This window comes from Colobus angolensis, unplaced genomic scaffold (genome assembly GCF_000951035.1).
Source record: "Colobus angolensis palliatus isolate OR3802 unplaced genomic scaffold, Cang.pa_1.0 Scaffold24, whole genome shotgun sequence".
Lineage (NCBI taxonomy): Eukaryota > Metazoa > Chordata > Mammalia > Primates > Cercopithecidae > Colobus > Colobus angolensis.
Window position 1 is genome coordinate 151,721 of NW_012115599.1, and position 23,030 is coordinate 174,750.

The following is a 23,030-nucleotide window of genomic DNA, read 5'->3' on the forward strand; positions in this document are numbered from 1 at the left end:
GTCTCTACTAAAAATCCAAAAAATAGCTGGGTGTGGTGGCAGGCGCCTATAATCCCAGCTACTCGGGAGGCTGAAGCAGGAGAATCGGTTGAACCTGGGAGGCGAAGGTTGCAGTGAGGTGAGATTGCACCCCTGCACTCCAGCCCGGGCGACAGAGCAAGACTCCGTCTCAAAAAAAAAAAAAAAAAAAAGAATAGTTAAGAAGGGAATTTTTTGGTATGTGTTTCTTACCACACACAAGAAATTCACCCCCTCCTTGCTTTGAAATGAAATTTAGTTGAACATATCAGAATGAAAAACAAAAGCCAAAATAATAAAATTTAAACCAAACATATTTACAACAATAAACTGAAATGGAATAAATTTGTTAAAAGAAAGACTTTCAGATTGGGTGGGAAAAATGTTAAATTCAGGTGTTACTAACACCTGAGTAAAGTGACTCAAAAAGTCTAAAAGGATGGGCAAAGAGCAATAGTGCAAATGCAAAATTAAAAATAAACTGTACCGGATTAAGTAAAATCAAAGGCAAAGATATTAAAAATGGAACACAGGCCGGGCACAGTGGCTCATACCTGTAATCCAGCATTTGGGGAGGTCAAGGCGGACAGATCACGAGGTCAGGAGATCAAGACCATCCTCACAAACATGGTGAAACCCTGTCTCTACTAAAATACAAAAAATTAGCCAAGTGCGGTGGTGCATGCCTGCAGTCCCAGCTACTCAGGAGGCTGATGCAGAAGAATCGCTTGAAGAATCGCTTGAACCCAGGAGGCAAAGGTTGCAGTGAGCTGAGATTGTGCCACTGCACTCCAGCCCGGGCAATAGAGACTACGTCTCAAAAAAAAAAAAAAACGCCTATCACATATCCTTATATTGATGTCACTCTAGTTATTTTGATGGTCAGAGGAACACGCAACTCTACTTGGGAACGACAAGCAAAAATGGTGGAGTAGAGACCTCCAAGGGAGCCAGTGCCTTCTCTAGAAACATCAGAAAATATGGAAAACTGTCAAAACCAACCTCATCTGAACTTTGGAATATAGTCAAAGGTTTATAGTAACCAAGTGTTTGCTAAACCAGGAGAAAGGCCATCAGCACAAGGAAGAATTTTGTAGCATTTTCACTTAGCCTTCTGCTATCGCCTTACCCAGCATGGTGGTCTTAAAGATGGCAGCCCTTGGTCCTGCTGTAGGTACCTTCTCCCAAAGAGAGCACGGAGTAGTACCTTGTTCCCAAAGAATTGTGTTTGTTTTTACATGTCTGAGTATTCACTGTGGACTGACAGAAGGGACCTGCCTTAGTTTCACCTAACATAACTCACTTAGAGTGAAAAAGTAGTTTTATAGAGGAAGAATCTTCCTTGAAAATATTGAAAACCAAATGAACAAGGCACTACTGCCTGGAGCAAAAATTAACAGTTTGAGGGAAACAACAGACATACTAAATGCAGGGAAGAAACACTGAGAATCTTTGGGGCATAAAGAATTGGAAAATTTCCCATGTACACCAGGGAAACTAGAAAGAGCAAGATGCATGTTCAGAAAAGACCTGAGAAGACCAGACGCTTCCACCACTGGTTGACCTTTAGGCTCAGTACAAGTAGGAAGCAAGGCTAAGGCAGAGTTGTGAATGGCCTGGCTAAGCACTGAAGGAGTGTCCAAATGCAGAAAATCTGCAAAGACTTGGGGAATTTTCTTTTTTCTTTTGCTTTTTTTGGCCCCAGGAATTTAAGAAAATCTCTATCAAACAAGTAGCTAGCTACTGAACTAAAGGAACAGAAATATCACACACCAATCAAGAGTATAGTCGTTACAAACATAATTTAGAAAAGTCACTAAATAAACCAACAACTTTAACTTACAACAAGCAGTAACTACAAAACCTAGAGAAGGGGAGGAAAATCTGATGTCCAGAGTTATCACATCATATTCAAAATGTCAAAATTTTAACAAAACATTATGAGGCATGAAAAGAAACAAGAAAGTATGGTCCATTCATGGGTTAGAGGAGAGAAATAAATAGAAATTGTCCCTTAGGAAGAACACGCAGTAGACTTACTAGGCAAAAGCTTTAAATCAACTGTTTTAAATGTGCTCAAAGAGCTAAAGGAAATCATGGATAAAAAACTAAAGGAAATGAAGAGAACAATGTCTCAACAAAGAGAATATCAATGAAGACAAAGAGGAATCGAATAGAAAATATGAAGCTGAAAAGTACAAGAGCTAAAATGAAAAATTCACTAGAGCAGTTCAATACCAGATTTGATCACATAGATGAAAGATCAGTGAACTTGAAGATAGGTGAAATGAAATTACATACTCTGAGGGACAAGAGAAAACAGAATGAGGTAAGTGTGGTGGTGCATGCCTTGTAGTCCCAGCTACTCAGGAAGCTGAGGCAGAAAGATTTCTTGAGCCCACAGTTCAAGGCTGCAGTGAGCTATGATTACATCACTGTACTCTAGTCTGGGAGATAGGCAAAATCTACTCTAAAAAAATAGAAAGAAAATGAAAGAAAACAGAATGAAGAAAAATGAACAGAGCTTAAGAGACTTGTAGAACACCATCAAACTTAGCAAGATATGCACATTAGGAATCCCAAAAGAGGAGAGAAAGAAAGGGGCAGAAGGAATATTTGGAGAAATAATGGTTGGAAACTCCTCCAACTTGATAAGGGGAAAACATGAATCTAAATGTCTAAGTAGCTCAATGAACTCTTAGTAGGATAAACTGAAAGACAGCCACACTGAGCTATGTTATAATCAAAATTTCAAAGCCAGACAGAGAATCGTGAAAGCAGTAAGAGTACGGGCGAGCACAGAAGGGATCCTTGGTAAGATTAATTGCTAATTTCTTACCAGAAACCATGGAGGCCAATAGGCAGTGAAACGACATATTTGAAATGATGAAAGATAAAAAGTGTAAGACAAGAAATCTACCTCCAGCAAAACTTTAAGAATAAAGGAGACTTTGGGAGGCCGAGGTGGGTGGATCACCTGAGGTCAGGAGTTCAAGACCAGCCTGGCCAACATGGTGAAACCACGTCTCTACTAAAATACAAAAATTAGCTAGGTGTGGTGGTGGGCACCTGTAATCCCAGCTACTCAGGAGGCTGAGGCAGAATAATCACTTGAACCCGGGAGGTGGAGGTTGCAGCGAGCCAAGACTGTGCCACTGTACTCCAGCCTGGGCGACAGAGTGAGACTCTGTCTTAAAAAGAAAAAAAAAAAAAAAGGCCCAGTACAGTGGCTCACGCCTGTAATCCCAGCACTTTGGGAAGTCAAGGCAGATGGGTCACCTGAGGTCAGGAGTTCAAGACCAGCCTGGCCAACATGGTGAAACCCTGTCTCTACTAAAAACATAAAAATTACCCAGGCATGGTGGTGGGCACCTGTAATCTCAGCTACTTGGGAGGCTGAGGCAGGAGAACTGCTGGAACCCAGGAGGTGGAGGGTGCAGTGAGCTGAGATTGTACCATTGCACTCCATCCCAGGCCGACAACAGCGAGACTCTGTCTCAAAAAAAAATAAAATAAAATAAAAATAAAAATAGAGGAGAAATTAAAGACATTCCCAGATAAACAAAAGTAAATTTGTTACCAGTAGACCTTCCCTATAAGGAATGATAGAGTCCACTCCAAGGTGAAATGAAAGGACACTTGACAATACCTTGAAGTTATACATAGAAATAAGGCTTAAGGCATACACATGGAAATAAGGCATAAGAAATAAGCGTAAGGCAAGTACACAGGTAAAAATAAAGTCTCTATTATACTTCTGGTTTGTAACTCTTCCTTTTTTCCTTATCTGATTTAAAAAACGAATGCATAAAATAATTATAAATCTATTTTTGTGGGGACAAAATGAAGATGGAATCTGTGACTATAACAATTAAAGAGGAAGGGATGGAGATGTCTACCCACAGTTTTTGTATATTATTAAAGTTAAGGGGAAGAATAGAGATGTATTAACAACAGTGTTTGTATATTATTGAAGCTAAGTTGGTTTTATTTCATATTAGGTTATTATATGTTTAAGGTATTAATTGTAATTAAATGTAACCAGTAAGAAAATAACTATGAATTGTTAAAAAAAAAAAAAAAAGAAATGAAAAGGGAATAAAACTGGTACACTACAAAAAATCAGTTAGATACAAAGAAGGCAGCAGAAATGAAAAACAAAAAAGATATGACATAAAGAAAACAAACAACAACATGGGAAAAGTAAGTCCTTTCTTATAAAATTAAATGTAAATGGATTATACTCGCCAATTAAAAGGCAGAGAGGGCAGAACAGATTATAAAAAATGATGATCTATGTTATATCTAAAAGAGACTGGCTTTACATCCAAAGACACAAAGAGTTAGAAATTAAAAGGATAAAAATGGTATTCTACGCAAATAGTTACCCAAAAGAAAGCTAGGGTAGTTACCCTAATATAAGACAAAACAGACTTTACATTAAAAATTGTTACAAGAGACAAAAATAGGATTTTGTACTGATAAAAGGATTAATCCATGAAGAGGATATAACAATTATGAACATATACACATCTGACAACAGAGCCCTAAAATGTATGAAGCAAAAAAATGACAGATTTCAATGGAGAAATAGATAGTTCCACAGTAACAGCTGGAGACTTCAATACTCCACTTCTGATAGCCATAGAAAAACTGGACAAAAGACTGATAAGGAAATGGAGGACTTGAACAACAAAACCAGCTAGACCTAAAACAACAGAGAACACTCCAAACAGTAACAGAATACACATTCTTCTTAAATGCACATAAAATTCTCAAGGACAGATCATATGCGAGGTCATAAATGAAGGATTGAAATAATACAAAGTATATTCTCTGGTCACAATGGAGTAACACCAGAAATCAATAACAAGGAAAGGTGGGGAATTCACAGGTAGAAAATAAACAACACTGTCCTAAACACCCAATGGTCAAAAAAGAAACCAGCAAACACTTTGAATGAAAAAGAAGACAAAACATGCCAAAACTTAACGGCATGCAATGAAGGCAGAGCTTATCTACAAAAGCAAGGCTCAAAGAGACATTTATAGCTACAAATGCCTACATTAAAGAATAATCCCAAATGAATAACCTAACTTTGAATCATAAGAAATGAGGAAAAAAAAAAAAAAAAAAACTCCAAAGCAAGCAGAAGTAATAATGTAGATTCAATGGAGATAACATGAACTACAGAAACTGACTCAAGAAGAAACAAAATCTAGACTTATAAGAAGACATTGAATCAGTAATGAAAAAAAAATTTCCCCAAAGAAAAACACACGATCAGATGGCTTTACTGGTGAATTCTACCAAACATTTAAAGAATTACTCCAGCCTGGGCGACAGAGCGAGACTCCATCTCAAAAATAAATAAATAAATAAATAAATAAATAAAGAATTAACATCAATCATTAACATTAATCCTTCTCAAACTCATTATCCAAAAATAAGGGGTGGGAAAACTTCCTCGTTCTACAAGACCAGTAGTACCCTGATACTAAAGGCAGTAAAGACATCACAAAAAAACTATAGACCAATATTCCTTGTGAATACAGATGTAAAAAGTCCTCTTCAAATTCTAATAAACAATCCTGCAGCATATGAACAGAATTTTATGATCAAGTGGTATTTATCTCAGGAATATAAAGTTGGTTCAAAATATGATTATCAATAAATATACACCATATTAACAGATTAAAAGAAAAAAACAGGCCAGGCACGATGGCTCACTCCTGTAATCCCAGCACTTTGGGAGACCGAGAGGGGTGGATCACCTGAGGTCAGGAGTTCGAGACCAGCCTGGCCAACATGGTAAAACCCTGTCTCTACTAAAAATCCAAAAAATAGCTGGGTGTGGTGGCAGGCGCCTATAATCCCAGCTACTCGGGAGGCTGAAGCAGGAGAATCGGTTGAACCCAGGAGGCAGAGGTTGCAGTGAGTTGAGATCATGCCATTGCACTCCAGCCTGGGCAATAAGAGCAAAACTCTGTCTCAAAAAAAAAAAAAAAGAAGGAAAAAGAAAAAAAAACAGTAATCTCAACAGATGTTGAAGAATTTGGCAAATACCAAAATGCTTTCATGACAAAAATACTCATCAAAATACAAAAAGAAGGGAATTTCCTCAACATGAAATCCTAGAGATCCTTAAAAATCCACAAGAAAATAGAGTTAATAAATTCAGCAAAGCTGCAAGATACAAGTATGTAAAAATTATTTATGTACCTATACATTAGCAATGAATAATCCAAACATGAAATTAAGAAAGAGGACTGCACATATGATAGTATTAAAAACAATAAAATATTTACTAAAAATTCATGAAATCTCAAGGGACACTGAAGAGCCAAAATGATTTTGAAAAAAGAACTAAGTTACAGGTTTCACACTACCTGCTTTCAAAACTCGTTATAAAGATACAGTAAATCAAAACAGCGCAGTATTGGCATAAAGAGAGACATATAGACTAACATAATAGAGAGCACAGATAAAAACCCTCACATATACGGCTAAACGATTTTTGGCAAGAGTGCCAAGAACATTCACTGGGGAAAAAACAAAGTCTTTTCAACAAATGGTGTTGAGAAAATGGGATATTCACATGCAAAAGAATGAAGGTGGACCCTTATCTTACACCATACACAAAAATTAACTCAAAATGGATCAAAGACCTAAAAGTAAAAGCTAAAATTATTAAACTCTTAAGAAGAAAACTTTCATGACACTGGATTTGGCAAATATTTCTAAGACATGACACCAAAAGCACAAGAAACAAACAAAAAAAAATAGCTACATTGGACTACAACAAAATTTAAAACTTCCGTATGTCAGAAGACATGGTTAGCAGAATGACTGTTGTAAAAGAGGCAACCTACAAAATGGGAGAAAATATTTGCAGATCATGTATCTAATAAGAGATCAATATCCAGAATATACAGAAAATCCCTACAACTCAAAAATCAAAAAATCAAACAGCCAGATTTAAAATGGCCAAATGACTTGAAAAGACATTTTTCAAAAGAAGATATACAAATGGTTAAATAAGCACATAAAAAGATGTGCAACATGAATAACCACTAGGGAAACGCAAATCAAAACCACAATGATACTAACTCACACCCAATAGGATGGCTAGCTTATATATTAAAAAATAGAAAATAAGTGTTGGCAAGGATGCAATAAAATTGAAACCCTTGTGAACTGCTGGTGCGAATATAAACTAAAGCAGTAACTGCAGAAAAAAGTAGGAGGGTTGGAGGAATCCTTATACACTGCTGACGGGAATGCAAAATGGTGCAGGTACTATGAAATAGTCTGGCAGTTCCTCAATAAGCTAATCACAGAATTACCATATGGCCCAGCATTTCCATTCCTACATATATACCCAAAAGAACTGCAGACAGGTGTACACAAATGCTCTATATCAGTTCTATTCACAATAACCAAAAAGTGGAAACAACCCAAATCAATGAATGAATGGATAAACAAAGTGTGGTATATACATGCAATGGAGTAATACTCAGCTATAAAAAGCAACGAAGTATTGATACATGTTATGCCATGGATGAATACTCAAAACATTAAGTCTAAGACAGAGAAATCTGATACCAAAGTCATATATTATATGATTCTATTTATATGAAACAACCAGAATAGGAAAATCCTCAGACACAGAAAATAGATTACTGGTTGGCAGGGGCTGGTAAGAAGAGGGAACAGAGAGTCACTGCTTAATGGGTACAGGGTTTCCACTGGGTTAATAAAAAATTTCTGGAAATAGATAGTGGTGATGGTTGTAAAATACTGTGAATATACTCAATGCCACAGAATTGTATACTTGAAAATGATCAAAACTGTAAACTTTATGTCATGTGTATTTTACTACACACGCACAAACCCTCTCCTGGATCCATTTCTCTGTCTCCCCTATGGAACAAAAGCCTTACTCTGTGTCATTCCCAATTCTTCACTTACTTTAAAAAAAGCATATTCTACTGTTTATATATGTTAACACTACCAAAAGCTCAATGATGAGAAATAATATTTATAATAAATTGTCTGAACATCTCATGCCTCCCTTCCTCTAGACCAGTGGTCTCCAATTTCTTTTGATCATGTAATCCTACTGACAAAATGTTTTCTTAGCACAAATTGCCAAAATAGGTATTTATTTATATGTTATGTCACTACTGTGCTCATAAAATATACACAAAAATATAAAGTTTAAAAAGTTGAGAAAAATGAATATAAATTCAAATATTTTTATTCCATACTCCACTGAACTGTTTTGCAAGCATCCTTCTTTGGAGAGCACATCTATTGATACTTGAAATTTTCCTCTTGGGTTAAAGCAATGGCCTACATTTATTGACCCCTTGAGATCTCCCTTATTAACACCCTAAACTAAGGAATGCAATAATGGCCTTATAGGAGGATACTCTTTATCGCACTGTGGTGCCTTCTTTAAGAAGACAGATAAGATAAATTTATCTTAGGTCTCTGTATCAGAAATATCTGATATTTCTAAAAATTTTGCTCTCTTTTTATATTAAAAAATGAATGTAACTGATCACAAAATTCTAGCAACACTAAGTGCTAGAAAACATAAAGCCAAATTTGTAGCTCTTTTCTAGCGACCACATCCACATGGCTTATTTATCTTCCTTCTGGCTTTGATCTGTCTTTCCATTATTCACATTTCCTTATTTACTCATTTTTTAAAAATCATATTGTAGCTCAACCCAGCTTCAATTTTTTAAATCAACTCAATTCTTCGATTACAAAAAAAAACAAAAACAAAAAAACAAACCTGTATTATTTACGTGTTTGTCTGTGTGTGTTTAAAAGAACCTCAAATATATTTCTTGAAAGACAGAGAGGAATGAATTAAAAAAAAAAACAAAACCCAAATAAACATAAACCCAGCAATATTGTTCAGGGTAGAGATCATTCTAACCTCAAAGCTCCCCCATTTCAGGGGTAAACTTTACAGATTCTGAAGGATCTAGCAGCAAAGCCCTTCATTCAAAAGGGAATACGTCAATGAATGTTGATGAAAATAATGACAACTCACAATAGCACTGTACTACACTTTCTCACTCTTTTCCAGTTGTAAGAAATGGTATAGAGAGGAAAGGGCAAATGGCTTTTTTCACCTGTGTGCAAAGCTTAACTAAAAAGTCCATGAAGAGGGCAGTCACATTGCCAGATGGAATTTGTAGCCATGTACCTGGATGCGTCTCCTTCTGGTGTGCTCAGAAGTCACTAGGGGATGACCTGTATTCAATACTTTCTTGCTGTGTTTGCTCCGCTTCTCAAGGTATCTCCTCTGTTGGTTGGTGATGCTGCTATATAATTTAATTCGTCTGGGTGACAAGCATACTCTTTCATGGCCAAAAGCTTGAATCAACCGGGCAGTGTCAATAGTGGAAACAGAGCTACTCCTTTCGTGCAGAGCCACTTCTCTATCTGTTTGGGTCAATATATCTGATTCGACAGTAGAAGTGGTGCTGGAAAGGATGTTGGTGGTAGTATCTGTGAGCAGCTCACTCTCCTCTGAGGGCCGACAATCCGAAGAAGTGTTGCTTATATAATTAAAACCTGGCTGTTTACTCAGAATATATTTATCAAATTTAATCTGTTCAATTTTAATTTGATTAGACCTCCCAGCTCGATGATGAGAAAGCACCTTGGTTTTTTTAAGCTCTCCTGTGTTTTTATGGCTTTTCTCTAGGCTTTTAAACCGCTTCTTTTTCTGAAGCTTATTTCTCTGCTGTTGTCTACCTCTCCGTTCCTTCACATCTCGTTCCCCTCTGCTATCATCATGTGTACTTTCTGAGACCTGGAGAGAATGTGTGATTGGATTCTGAAGAATTTTAGCCAAACGATCAAGTCGGTCCACCAAGGATAGTTCTTTCCTGTCACCCAACTCAGGTTGTCTCTGTTGCCTCTGTCGCTCCCGATACTTGTTCCACAGTTCATTCAAACTCACAGTGTGTTGAGTTGTTTGCTCTGGGGTGACCTTCTGATCCCTTTTTGGATCAGTAATTTGCCCACTATATTTTGGATAATCTCTAGCTTGACTTTTAGTAGTATCCATCACCTCTTTGTTTCCCAAATTCACATTGATGCTGAGGCTCTTTATTCTGGTATAATCTGTCTTAGTCTTGTCCATGTTTTGATAAGGAAGAGGAAGACAAATGTGTTCTCTATGTTTGTCTGGATGATGCTGAAAGAAATCTTTCCAAGAATGTCTCATGAAAACACTCCTTCCCAAAGATTCATGGCAAATATCTTGATCACTTGGTAGGTGTACGGGATGATGAATATAAAACTTCGCCGACCTGAAGACAGAATGGGTAGTGTTTTCAAATTCTGAATGACACTCAGACTCTGAAAAAGAGAAAAAAAAAGATTTTGAAAGAACTTAAAAATATTAGCATTCTGTTTAGAAATACTATTCACAATTCTTTAGATATATAACCAAGACTAAAGGAAAGAACAGTTTATATAAGGTATCAGAAAATTCAATGCCTGCACAAAAGACTCATGCCTTGTTCTTAGTAGCCTTGCTGGTACAGTAAAAGTTTAAGAGACATGAATTTTGGCCTGGGCTCTGCCACTGACCGGCTATGGGACCTTGAGGAAGGTACTTCAGTTCTCCAGATCATAAAAGCAACTGCTATATGTATTTACCACCTGTTCTGTGTAGGGTGTTATGATATATGCTCTATATCTGTTTTTTTAATTAATCCTCCTATTAAACCTGAGAGATAGATATTGGTAACCCCATATTCAGCTAAGAAACCTGACACTTCATTTTCATAATCAGTAATTAAATGGATAATTTTTTTAAAAAACCCTTTTTACATGTTTTACAGCCTTTTGAAATTCCTTTTCTGTGGACCATCTTGACTTTTTTCCAAAATTTTTTTTATTGTGGTAAAAAACACATAAAATTTACCACTTTCCATCTTCACTTTTTGACAACCACCACTTTATACAAAAAAAGGGCATTTTTAGATGTAATATCTTACAATTATCTATGGTTTGAATGTTTGTGTTCCTCTAAAATTCATGTTGAAACATAATCCCCAATACAATAGTATTAGGTAGGAGGTGATTAGGTCATGAAGGCTCCACCTTCATGAATGGGATTAGTGTCCTTATAAAAGGGCCTGAAGGATCCTGTTTGGCCTTTCCCTGCCTTCCACCATGTGAGGACAAAGCAACAAGACACCATTTTGGGCTCTCACCAGACACCCAATCTGCTGGTGCCTTGATCTTAGATCTGTAGAATTTTGTTACAGTGGCAGGAAAGAGCTAAGACACAATCATAAGCCCTAATTCTAATCTCCACTATGACATCAAAACACTGTTTTAGAGTTCTACATCATGGGCAGAAACAAAGATACACACATGCAATGATGGGATCCTTTTCACCCACACTATAGATTACTGGCAAGCAGAGTTTTCATGAAATACTCTAGGAATCCCTACGGATTTTCCCTGAGTAGAGTGGGACACACAGGGCCTGCATTTGGGCCTGCATTTATACCTAAAGTATGTAGACTACACAATTTTAGAATTTTCTAGCAACATTTAAAAATTGGGAGATTTCATTTAGATACTACAGGTTCTTGAGATTGTAGTTTCTGCACTGAACAAATACAAACAAATATATAATTCTAAATTAGTGGCTACAAAGAACAAAAACAAGGTGATGTAAGAGAAATTTAACCGGGAAATGGTAGCTAGAGAAGATTTCTCTGAGGAGGATGAGATATGAAGTAAAAATGAGAGCTAAACAAACAAACAGGCAGAAGAACATTCTGGGCTGAGGGATCACTTTCTGTGGATGTCCTGAGTCAGCTGCCACCTATGTCAATCCACCTGCTCCCATAACCCTTCTGGATACAGAGACAGCACCACCTTTCCCATTCTTTTAAAGGCAAGTTCCTCCACTGCTGCTCTGGAGCCCAACTCATCTTCCCTTCCAGACCTTGCTTCCTTTCCCTATCATATCTCTCTTCTGTCTTTCAGGTTCTCCCTCTCTACTGAATCATTTCCAATGGCTTGAAAAAATCATTTAGTATGTACGTTTAGAAAATCCTCACATCTTCCTACAGGTACTGGCCCATTTCTCTGCTCCTCCTCATAGCCAAGCTTCTAAAGAGGAACCTATTTTCCTCTCTTTTACCTCTCTCCCTACCCCAATTCACTCTTCAAATTACTGCAGAGTACAGCCATACTCCTGGATTAAAACTGCTCTTGCTAATATGATCAATGACCTCAATGTATGGCCAATTCCAGGAAATGTTCTCATTCTATATTCTCTTTCTAGGTAATCTCATCTCTCCTTCTGGCTTTTAGTATCATTTTCATGCTGTTACCTGTTTTCAAATTTACATTTCAAGCTATGATTTCTCTTGAGTTCCAACTAATATACATGATATATCCACGTGGATGTCACAGCCATCTAACTGAGCTCTATTCTAGCCTCCTTGACAATTGTACCTCCCCTGGTCTTCCACATCTCTGTAAATGGCACATCATCCTACTGCCCAAGCCAGAATCTGGGAGTTATTCTTGATAGTTCCAACTCCCTTCTCTTCCTGCTCCTGTCATTAATCCTTCACCAAACAATCACATCTATTTCTATTTCCTGTCACAATACTACAAGTCTCTAATAGGTCTCCTGTCCCTTCTTGTACTTTTCCAATCTATTCTTCAAATAGTGGCCAAAGTAATCTTTTAAAAATGTAAACTGGACTTGTCACTTTCTATTTAGCAACTTTCAATGACCTTCTCTTACACTGAGAACAAAGCCCAAACTCCTTAACAAGAAGTACAAGTATACTAACTTTTCTCCCCCATTTTGTACCACTCTTCCTGATAACCAGACTTCAACCATGCTGGCCTTTCCCCTGTTTCATCAAATAGCAGGAGCAAAAGCATAAAAGTAGGAAAGCACTGAGGCAGTAAGGGAGAGTATCAATATTCAGTATGTATGGCTTATTCCATTTATAAAGCAGAGGCAAGTAAGGTACCAAAGGTTATTTGGGGCCAAATTCTACAGGGTCTGGAACATTAGGCCAAGGACTTTAAATTTTATTCTTAAAAGAAATGAAGAGCCGCTATACCATTTTGAACAGGGGAGTAACATAATTACGGCTGTATTTCAGGAAGGATACCTTGGCAACAGGATACATAAAGCAAAAATTTGAAGGGCTATCTAGAATTCATTAAAGCAGTAAGTAAAACAATAAGGAAATAGATAACATTGCTCTAAAATGTTTATTTCCTAATATCAGTCTTTTCAATGAACATAGTCCTCCCAGCCTGGGACTGAAGTAAAATATAGTGAGAATAGTAGAAAATAAGCAAGCTGAAGCCTGGGCACGGTGGCTCACACCAGTAATCCCAGCACTTTGGAAGGCCAATGGGGGTGGTTTACTTGAGGTCAGGAGTTCAAGACCAGCTTGGCCAACATGGTGAAATCCCATCTCTACTAAAAATACAAAAATTAGCCAGGTGTGGTGGTGCACACCTGCAATCCCAGCTACTGGGGTGGCTGAGGCAGGAGAATTGCTTGAACCCAGGAGGTGGAGGTTGCAGTGAGTCAAGATTGTGCCACTGCACTCCAGCCTGGGCGACACAGTGAGACTTCATCTCAAAAAAAAACAAAAAAAAAAAGAAGAAAAAGAAGCAGCAGCAAGCTGAATTCCTTAAGTATAAAGGGCTTTATAGAACAACAGGATTAGATAATCACCATCATCTCATGGCACTTTGTTAAGAGTAAACATCAAATAAGTTGAGGTAGTTATTTACTTCTGATAATTGAATTAATTTTATAGATAATATTTGCAAAATTCTCCCCGAATATATAAAAGTACACTGAAAATATGATTTACTGCTTTTCATTTATTTTTAAATATTTCTTTCATACTAGAACTGCAGACTTTTAAAAATTAAACACGCAAAATATTCAAATAATGCAGACAAATTTAATATGAAAAGTAAAGGTCTCCCTGTTATCTCTGAACCTCCTAGTTCCACTTTCTGGTGATAACCAATATTAAACAAGTTTTCTTACAGAAAAATTCCTGCCAAGTAGAGTAAAACTACTTGTTCAAAGCAAGATTTTGTGCATCTACAAACATTTTATATTAAACTGATTTACTTTACCAAAATTTAACTAAATATTTAGGTTGTTTCCAGTAGTTTATTCTTCCAAAGCATGCTGCAGTGAACATTTGTCTGTGTGTTTATGTGTAACTTTATTTTATTTTTCTGGGTACAACTTTATCTGTGTATCTGTAATTCCCTTAAATGGAAATCTGGGTGAAAAGGGAATATTTATTTCAACATTAGTTACATATCATCCAGTTGCTCCACACTTTCAAAAATGTTGTAACAAATTTGCACTTCTAATAATAGTCTTACAAGAGTACATTAATGTTTCCCCATGTACTCAACAATACTAGGGATAATCAAATCTTTTCATCTGTGCTATTGTGACAGGTAAAACAAAATTTGTGGTTTAGTACATTCTTTACTGAGATAGTTAAGTATTTCTTCATATCTTTAATGGCCATTTGCATTTCTTTTACTACAAACTTTTTGTTCAGGTCCTTTGTTTTCCTTTTAGGCTGTCATTGATTTGTAAAAAGCTCTTTGCATAGCAAGAAAAGTAGACCCTTTTCTCAGTTTCTCAATTTTTTAAAATTGTTTTCCCATTTTTCATTTATAAATTGATTTTTCATCATGATATTTTCTAACATGAAGACATTTTAATTTTAATATATACATTTATCAAATCTTTGGCTTTATGACTCCAAGATTTTGTCAGACCTTGACAGTCTTCTGCTCAAATTTATTAGAAAAGTCAGATAACCAGAACTTTTATGATCTCTCTTTTTTATACTTGGATCTTTTATATTTGGATTTTGGTGACGGGAGTAAAGAAGGGCTACTACTAAAAATTCTCACCATACTGCAAATAGCTAGCAAAGTGTCTTCTCATTATGTGTTGAATAATCCATCTTTTTCCAAATGGAGCTGAAATGGTACCTTTATCATAGAGTAAGTGCCCACTGTATTTAAGTATTTTCACTGATGTATCAGTCTCTTGTCCCAGTAGCATTCTTTTACTATGGTCATTTTAATACCCTGTAAAGTGTAATACTGTGATATAATAAATACATATTTTTGCCTTATCCCTAGCTCCTGGCCAGAACTACTAAAACTCTTTTAATTTCCATTTAGGAAAACGTGATAACAGCAACAGGGGCATCTTTTATTATATATTTAGTTTTCGTACCTGGCTGTTGAAACAGTTCAGGAGTGAGTGATAAAGGTTCAAGGAGGGTCTGTTATTCAAAACAAGTTACTTTTGATCGCATTTGAGTTTATGTTAATGAGGTGAATTTTGGAACGCCCCTAAGGATGGGAGGCCTGTTTACCAAGGGAACAACCATATGTTTAGATGGCTGGAACTTCCAGCCCCAACACCCCATCTCTGGGGAGGGAACAGGGACTGCAGGTTGAGCCAATCACCAATGGCCAATGATTTAATCAATATTGCCTATGTAATGGCACCTCCATAAAAACCCTAACAGACAGAGTTTGAAGAGTTTCACATTTGGTGAACACAGGAGAAGCTGGGAGGGTGGCAGGCCCACAGAGGACATGGAAGCTCTGTGCACCTTCCCTATACTTTGCCCATGTATCTCTTCATTTGGTTGTTCATGTATATCCTTTGAAATAACTTTATAAAAAATCAGGAAATGTAAGAAAATGTTTCCTACATTTTCTGAGCCATTCGAGCAAATTACCAAACCTGAGGAGGGGGTCATGGGATTCCCCTCACCACCCCAATTTGGAGCTAGTTGGTCAGAAGTATAGGAGGCCAAGCCATGTAAAAACAATTCCTAAGTTTTAAATTGCACATCGTTGTGAGTAGTATGATGAAACCTCTTGTCATCCTGCTCCATCCCACCCTAGGATATGAACCCTCCCTTTATCCAGCATGTCCATATGTTTACACTACCTGCCCCTTAGGCACTTCATAGCTGTCTGGGTTATCAGAGTGACTGTCATGATACTGCAGTGCCTGTGTTCAAGTAATCCTAATTGTAGTTAGTAATAGCCCCAAAGTGCAAAAGCAGCAATGCCAGCAAATTGGTTATGCCAAAGAGAAGCAGTAAAGTGTTTCCTTTAAAAAGATGAAATTTCTTATTTATCATCTATCTATCCACCTGTTTTAATGTCAGAATGCATTAATTTTTTAAAATAAATTTTTAATTTTGGAATAATTTGGATTACAGAAAAACTGTGACAACAGTACAGATGATTCCCTATACTCCATACCCAGTTTCCCCTATTACTGCCTTACATTAATACAATATATTTAATGAATCAATCAGTAAAATTACATCATTATTAATCAAAGTCCATACTTTATTTGTGTTGCCTTGTTTTGTACATACTGTTCTTTTTCTGTTCCAAGATCCCATCCAAGATACCACATTACATTTAATTATCATGTCTCCTTAGGCTTCTCTTAGGTCTGTGAGAATTTCTTAGGCATTCCTTGTTTTTCATGACTCTGACAGTTTTGAGAAGTAGTGGTCAAGTATAAATGTCCTTCATTTGAGTTTGTCTCATGTTTTTCTCATTAGACTAGGGTTATGGGTTTTTGGGAAGAAGATTTCAAAGTTAAAATGTATTTCTCATTACATATTAAGGGTACATACTATCAACATGACTTACCACTGTTGATGATGATCTTGATGACCTGGCTGAGTCAATGTTTGCCAGAATTCTTCACTATACAGTTATTCTTTTTCTCCCTTCCCATAAAAATACACTCTGGAAGGAAGTTACTATGTGCAACCCATTCTTTAAAGAGTGGGGAGTTATGTTCCACCTCCTGGAGGGTGGAATGTCTACATACATTATTTAGAATTCTGCACAGGAGACTTGTCATTTTTCCCCATTTATTTATTAAATCATTTACTTATATTAAAATGGACTCACAGGTATTCATTTTATACTTTGGTTATGATCCAATACTACTGCTATACTGTAGAAATTGCCCCAGCTTTGACCACTGGGAAGTTTTTTACTTGGTTCCTGTGTTCCATTGACATATTCCCCATCCCTGTACATTTTTTTTTGTTTGTTTTTCTTTACTTTCTGACACCACAAAAGGGTTCAGGCTCATCTAATGTATTTCCTGTCCCAGTCTGAGAAACAGGCATTTTGCCAAGGAATCCTAGAAATTTTCATTATGGGTCTCATTTCTGTTTCTTGTTGTTGATACTGTTTCTACTAATAGTGCCTTGACTATGAGCTTGGTATTTTAGGGAATATTTTGAGGTCTGGGTTGAAGTTTCTTCAGAGAGATGTGCATTTGCATCCGACAGGCATGTGAGTTTGCAATACCAACCTATTGCCATTATTAATTAAATTCTGGGCTTGAGATTTTTCAGAACACACATGTAGTTTACTGCACTAATAAATCATACCAGTACAAAATTACTGACCGTAAACCTGTGTGAATACTAGTTTGTGGTTATAAATTCTTAGGATAAATTTTGTCTTCTCTTCCCAAACTCATCATCAAGGTTGAAACAGGCAAAGTTTTCTTACTGTCCTCTTCTACACGGACGTGTTTATCTTTAATTCTTATAGTAAGAGTGTAGCCCACTGAAGGCCTACTTTACATGGGAATTTCCTTTAACATTTTTCACTATGGGCAGGCCCTAAGTTTCATGTATATCCCCAACTTAATGGTCCCACTTGTATGAAAGTCCAGAATACGGAAATCTACTGAGACAAAAAGTGGATCAGTATTTGCTTAAGTCTCAGGGTTTCTTTTTTGAAGTGAAGAAAATATTCTAAAATTGGTTATGGTGATGGTTGATTGCACTTATCTGTGAATACAGTAAAAATAATTGAATTACATATTTGATTTTTATTTTTTTTGCAACAGAGTCTTGCTCTGTCGCCCGGGCTGAAGTGCAGTGGCATGATCTTGGCTCACTGCCACCTCTGCCTCCCACGTTCAATTGATTCTCCTGCCTCAGCCTCCTGAATAGCTGGGATTACGGGCATGTACCATCATGCCCGGCTATATTTTGTATTTTTAGTAGAGACAGGGTTTCGCCATGTTGACCATGCTGGTCTTGAACTCCTGATCTCAAGTGATCCACCCACTCCAACCTCCCAAAGTGCTGGGATTATAATCATGAGCCACTGTGCCCAGCCTGAATTACATATTTTAAATGGGTAAATTATATCTGAATAAAGCTGTATGAAAAAATGTTCTATGGTCATTTGGAAAGGGTTTTTTTAAAGTATAAACCATATAGGCTTATGCACGCATGCACACACACGCACACACCCACATACACCCCAGATCAACTTCATTACTTGTATTATTCCCAGGCGTTTTTAAACTTCACTTACAAAAAAAAATTTTCATCTCCCCGAGGTGTCATAAGCTAATTATGTGTGTTCAAGCTCCCCAGTATTATTTTGTATTTGTCCATTTCTCTTTGAAGTTTTCCTAGGGTTGTCTGTTTTATATTTTTCTCCCTACAAGCAAATTTCACCTTCCAATCCCCCCCGCCTTAAGCACCTTTTGCCTCACAATCTATGCTAAGAGTTGTTTTCATATAATTCCATACCTTCATTCTTTTTCTTTTTTTTTTTTGAGATGGAGTCTTGCTCTATCGCCCAGGCTGGAGTGCCGTGGCACGATCTCGGCTCACTGCAAGCTCTGCCTCCCAGGTTCACGCCACTCTCCTGCCTCAGCCTCCTGAGTAGCTGGTACTACAGGTGCCCGCCACCATGCCCAGCTAATTTTTTTGTATTTTTAGTAGAGATGAGGTTTCACCATGTTAGCCAGGATGGTCTCGATCTCCTGACCTCTTGATCCTCCTGCCTCAGCCTCCTAAAGTGTTGGGATTACTGGCATGAGCCACTGTGCCCGGCCCTCCATTCTTTTCTAAGGCAACATAAATTTCCTTATTGATTGAGCTCCTGATTTTCATTTTATGAATTTTTTATGCTAAGTTATTTGATGTTTAAAGATTTATGCAAAATATTCTCATTGTGGATTGCAAATCAGTATAAAAATATATCTCTTCAATTCCTGCAAAACTTTTGGTGAATTTAACCTCATCTATATTAATGTCCCCAAATTTTTTGATACATATCTAAGTTTTCTTTTTGCTTTCCACCTTTCTCAGTCATTTTACTTTTGATATGTTTGTTATATAGCATGGAACTGAGTTTGTTTTTTAATATAATCCAGTAAGTTTTTTTTTAATATAGGTGAATTTAGTTTACTTATATATAGATTTGCACGCTTTGCCGTCTTTCATTTTATGGCAATTTTTTGTTTTTGTTACAAATTTGCTGTTTTCTTTCTCCCTCCCTTTACCTCCATGCTTACCACTCCTGTTTTTCTAAATATTTTGGATGTTTTATAGTTTAATTTTAACTCTTTTAGGGGTAAATTTTATAATTTTTTTTTTTTTTTTTTGGAGATGGAATTTCGCTCTCATTGCCCAGGTTGGAGTGCAATGGCATGATCTCAGCTCCCCACAACCTCTGTCTGCCGGGTTCAAGCGCTTCTCCTGCCTCAGCCTTCCGAGTAGCTGGGATTACAGGCATGCACCACCATGCCTGACTAATTTTGTATTTTTAATAGAGATAGGGTTCCTCCATGTTGGTCAGGCTGGTCTGAAACTCCTGACCTCAAGTGATCCACCCATCTCAGCCTCCCAAAGTGCTAGAATTACAGGCATGAGCCACCACGTCTGGCCTATAATTTTCAACACTATACTTACTTACACATGTATTTTTTGATTTTACAACTTTAAAGGTAAAGTTTGCTCATTTATACCTCCTTTAACCTCCCTATCCTCTGCCTGTCCCCCCATCTTATAGCTTTTTCTTCTTGTTTTTTCTGTATGGAGGCCTGTATGATTCATTCTTTTTCTTTAAAGTTCAGTACTATTGCAAACATACATCTCAGTATTGAACACATACAAAATTTTCCTAGGACTTGGTACACCCTTTTAAATTGCAGGTTCAAGCCAGGTGTGGTAGCATGTGCCTACAGTCCCAGCTACTCTAACGGCTGAGGTGGGAGATCACTTGAGCCCAGGAGTTTGAGGCTACAGTTAGCTACAATCACACCACTGCACTCTAGCCTGGGCAACAGAATGAGACTCCATGTCTAAAAATACATACATACATATATACAATTGTAAGTTCCATTCTTCCTTATATCTTTATTTTTCTAATAACTTCTTTAGAGGCAACAACAGATATCATTGTGTTGGATTTTCACTGTCAGTCCTCAAATTCCACCATTTTTTTTCTAATCGTTTTCATCTCTTTCTTCTAATTGGTACTTTTTTAAAAAAATTTCATTTTGTTCTCCTATCCCCTAAATCTCCCTTTTCATTTCCTATTCTATCAATTTTTATTTCATATACTTCATGTCTTCTAAAGTTATTCAGAGTGTAAAACACTTAGAAAAAAATTTCTTATCTTCTAGAGTATGCTTTTACAGATTATATTTCCATCTTTCTTTTGCAAGCTGTGTCTCCCACACTAATCCCTGCAAAGTTGCAATGTTCTATTTCTACATCTTATGTATTGTTTTTGTGTGTGTGACAAAAAGTATGACATTAAATTAACCATCTTAGCCATTTTTAAGTGTACAGTTCAGTAGTGATAAGTATACTCACATTGTTGTGCAACAATCTTTCATCTTGTAACACTGAGACTCTATACCTACTAAATACGACCTCTCTGTCCACCCTCTCACAGGCCTTGGCAATCACTGTTCTACTTTCTGTTTCTACAATTTCAACTACTTTAGATATTTATATTGAGGCAGGAAATTAAAAAAAAATAAAATTAAGAAGAAAGAGAAATAAGTTTTCCTGCATTAGGCTGGCTTGTCCCAGAGGCAGCAACAGGCACAGCCCAGACCCAGGAAAAGTCTTGATAATATTATCTAATGTGCTCTGGAGACTCTCGCAGCACTCCCTCAACACAGAAGAAAAAAACAAATTTTCCTTTGTTTTATGGAATGAGTTTATAGATTCCTGTTCTCTGTAACTAGTGACTTCAAGTATTCTGTTTTATCTAAGAAGTACAGTAAAGGTCATGAGAAGCCTGAGTAGGCCTGAACTACAGCTGCATGGGCACCATAGTGAAGGTTATGGGATAAGCCCGTGCCTAGGCAAACCTAGATAATGGACATCTAGGTTGCACAGCAACACTTATATGCAATCCTGAGTTTTGAACCTGTTAAAATCTGATTAACTGTCTTTGTCCTGCCTCTGTATCCCTGCTTTCATGCCACTGTAAGCTTGCTTCAAGCTAGCCCACCCCCTTTTGTGAAGTGTGTATAAAACTCAAGTGCCGTCTTTGTTCTGGGCCCTGTCTTTGGACGTGAGTCTGCTGGGCCTGAGTGCACTCAATAAAAGATTCTCCTATTTAAACCCAAGGTCTCTCTCATCCTCCTAAATCCCACAACATTTGCAATAAACCATATAGTATTTATCTTTTTGTGACTGATTTATTTTGCTTAGTATAATGTTCTTGAGGTTCACCTACCTTGTATTATGTGATAGGAGTTCCTTCTTTCTTAAGGCTACACAATACACTACTGTATGTATGTAACGTATTTTCTTTATTGACAAATAATTCCCATTTTGTTAATACATTCATCCGTTGATGGACATGTGGGTTGCTTCCACCTTTTATTATAAATAATGCTGCAATAAACATGAGTATACAGGTATCTTTTTGAAGTCCTGTTTTGAATTCTTTAGGTTATATGCCCAGCAGTGGCAGTGGGATTGCTGGATCATATACTAATTCTTTTTTATTATTCTGAGGAACCTCCATACTATTTTCCATAATAGCTACACCATTTTACATTCCTACCAACAGTGAACATGGGTTTGAATTTCCTTGCATCCTCACGAACATTTGCTATTTTCTGTTTTTTTGATAGTGGTCATCCTAACAGGAGTGAGCGATAACTCACTGTGGTTTTGATTTGCATCTCTCTTATGATTAGAGACAGTGGGCATCTTTTATATGTTTGGTATGGCATTTGTGTATCTTCTACTGTCTATTCAAGTCCTTTGCTCATTTTAAAATAAGTTATGTGTTTTTAAAAATAAGTTGTTTGGGTTTTTTTTGCTGTTGAGTTGTGTAAGTTCTTTATATATTCTGAATACTAATCCCTTATCAGATCTATGATTTGCAAATATTTTCTCCCATTCTGTAGAATGCCTATTCACACTCTTGTTTACTTTGGCATGCAGAAGTTTTCAAGTTTGATGTAGTTTCATTGGTCTATTTTTGCTTTTGTTGTCTGTGTTTTTGGTGTCACATCTGAGAAATCATTGGCAAGTTCAATGTCCTGAAGGTTTCCCCTTATGTTTCCTCTGGGAGTTTTAAGGTCTTACATGTATGTCACCAACCCTTTTTGAGTTAACTTTTGTATATGGTATAAAGAAAGGGTTCACTTTTATTCTTTTAAATGTGGATATCCAGTTTTCCCAACACCATTTGTTGAAGAGACTATCCTTTTCCCATTGTGTAGTCTTGGCTATTGTCAAAAAATCATTTATTTTCTATATTCTTGATGTAAGCAGTTGAATCCGGACTATTTCCAAAATCCAGAATGGGTAGATAGTTCCTTGACTCTTTTCTCTCCTTATCTAGGCTGTTCCATCTTCCTCTAAGAGGTAAGGCTTGACAGCTAGGTAGCAATGTCTTGTGTTCTACATGCTTTTATGTCAGAAAAAGGGGCCCATGGACAAACGTAAATAAATGTGATTTTATTGTAATTTTTTAAAAGTTTGGGCCGGGCGCAGTGGCTCACGCCTGTAATCTCAGCACTCTGGGAGGCCGAGGCGGGCGGATCATGAGGTCAGGAGATCGAGACCATCCTGGCAAACACGGTAAAA

At 37.0% G+C, this 23,030-nt stretch overlaps 1 protein-coding gene across 1 annotated transcript in view; it reads right to left on the reverse strand.

Moving 5' to 3' along the window:
* Positions 1 to 23,030, reverse strand: part of ALMS1 (Alstrom syndrome protein 1) — a 217,901-nt gene that overhangs the window by 28,600 nt on the left and 166,271 nt on the right. Inside the window, exon 16 of the mRNA XM_011945507.1 lies at positions 9,245 to 10,407. Coding sequence (XP_011800897.1) covers positions 9,245 to 10,407 — 1,163 coding nt within the window. The remainder of the gene's footprint in view (positions 1 to 9,244; positions 10,408 to 23,030) is intronic.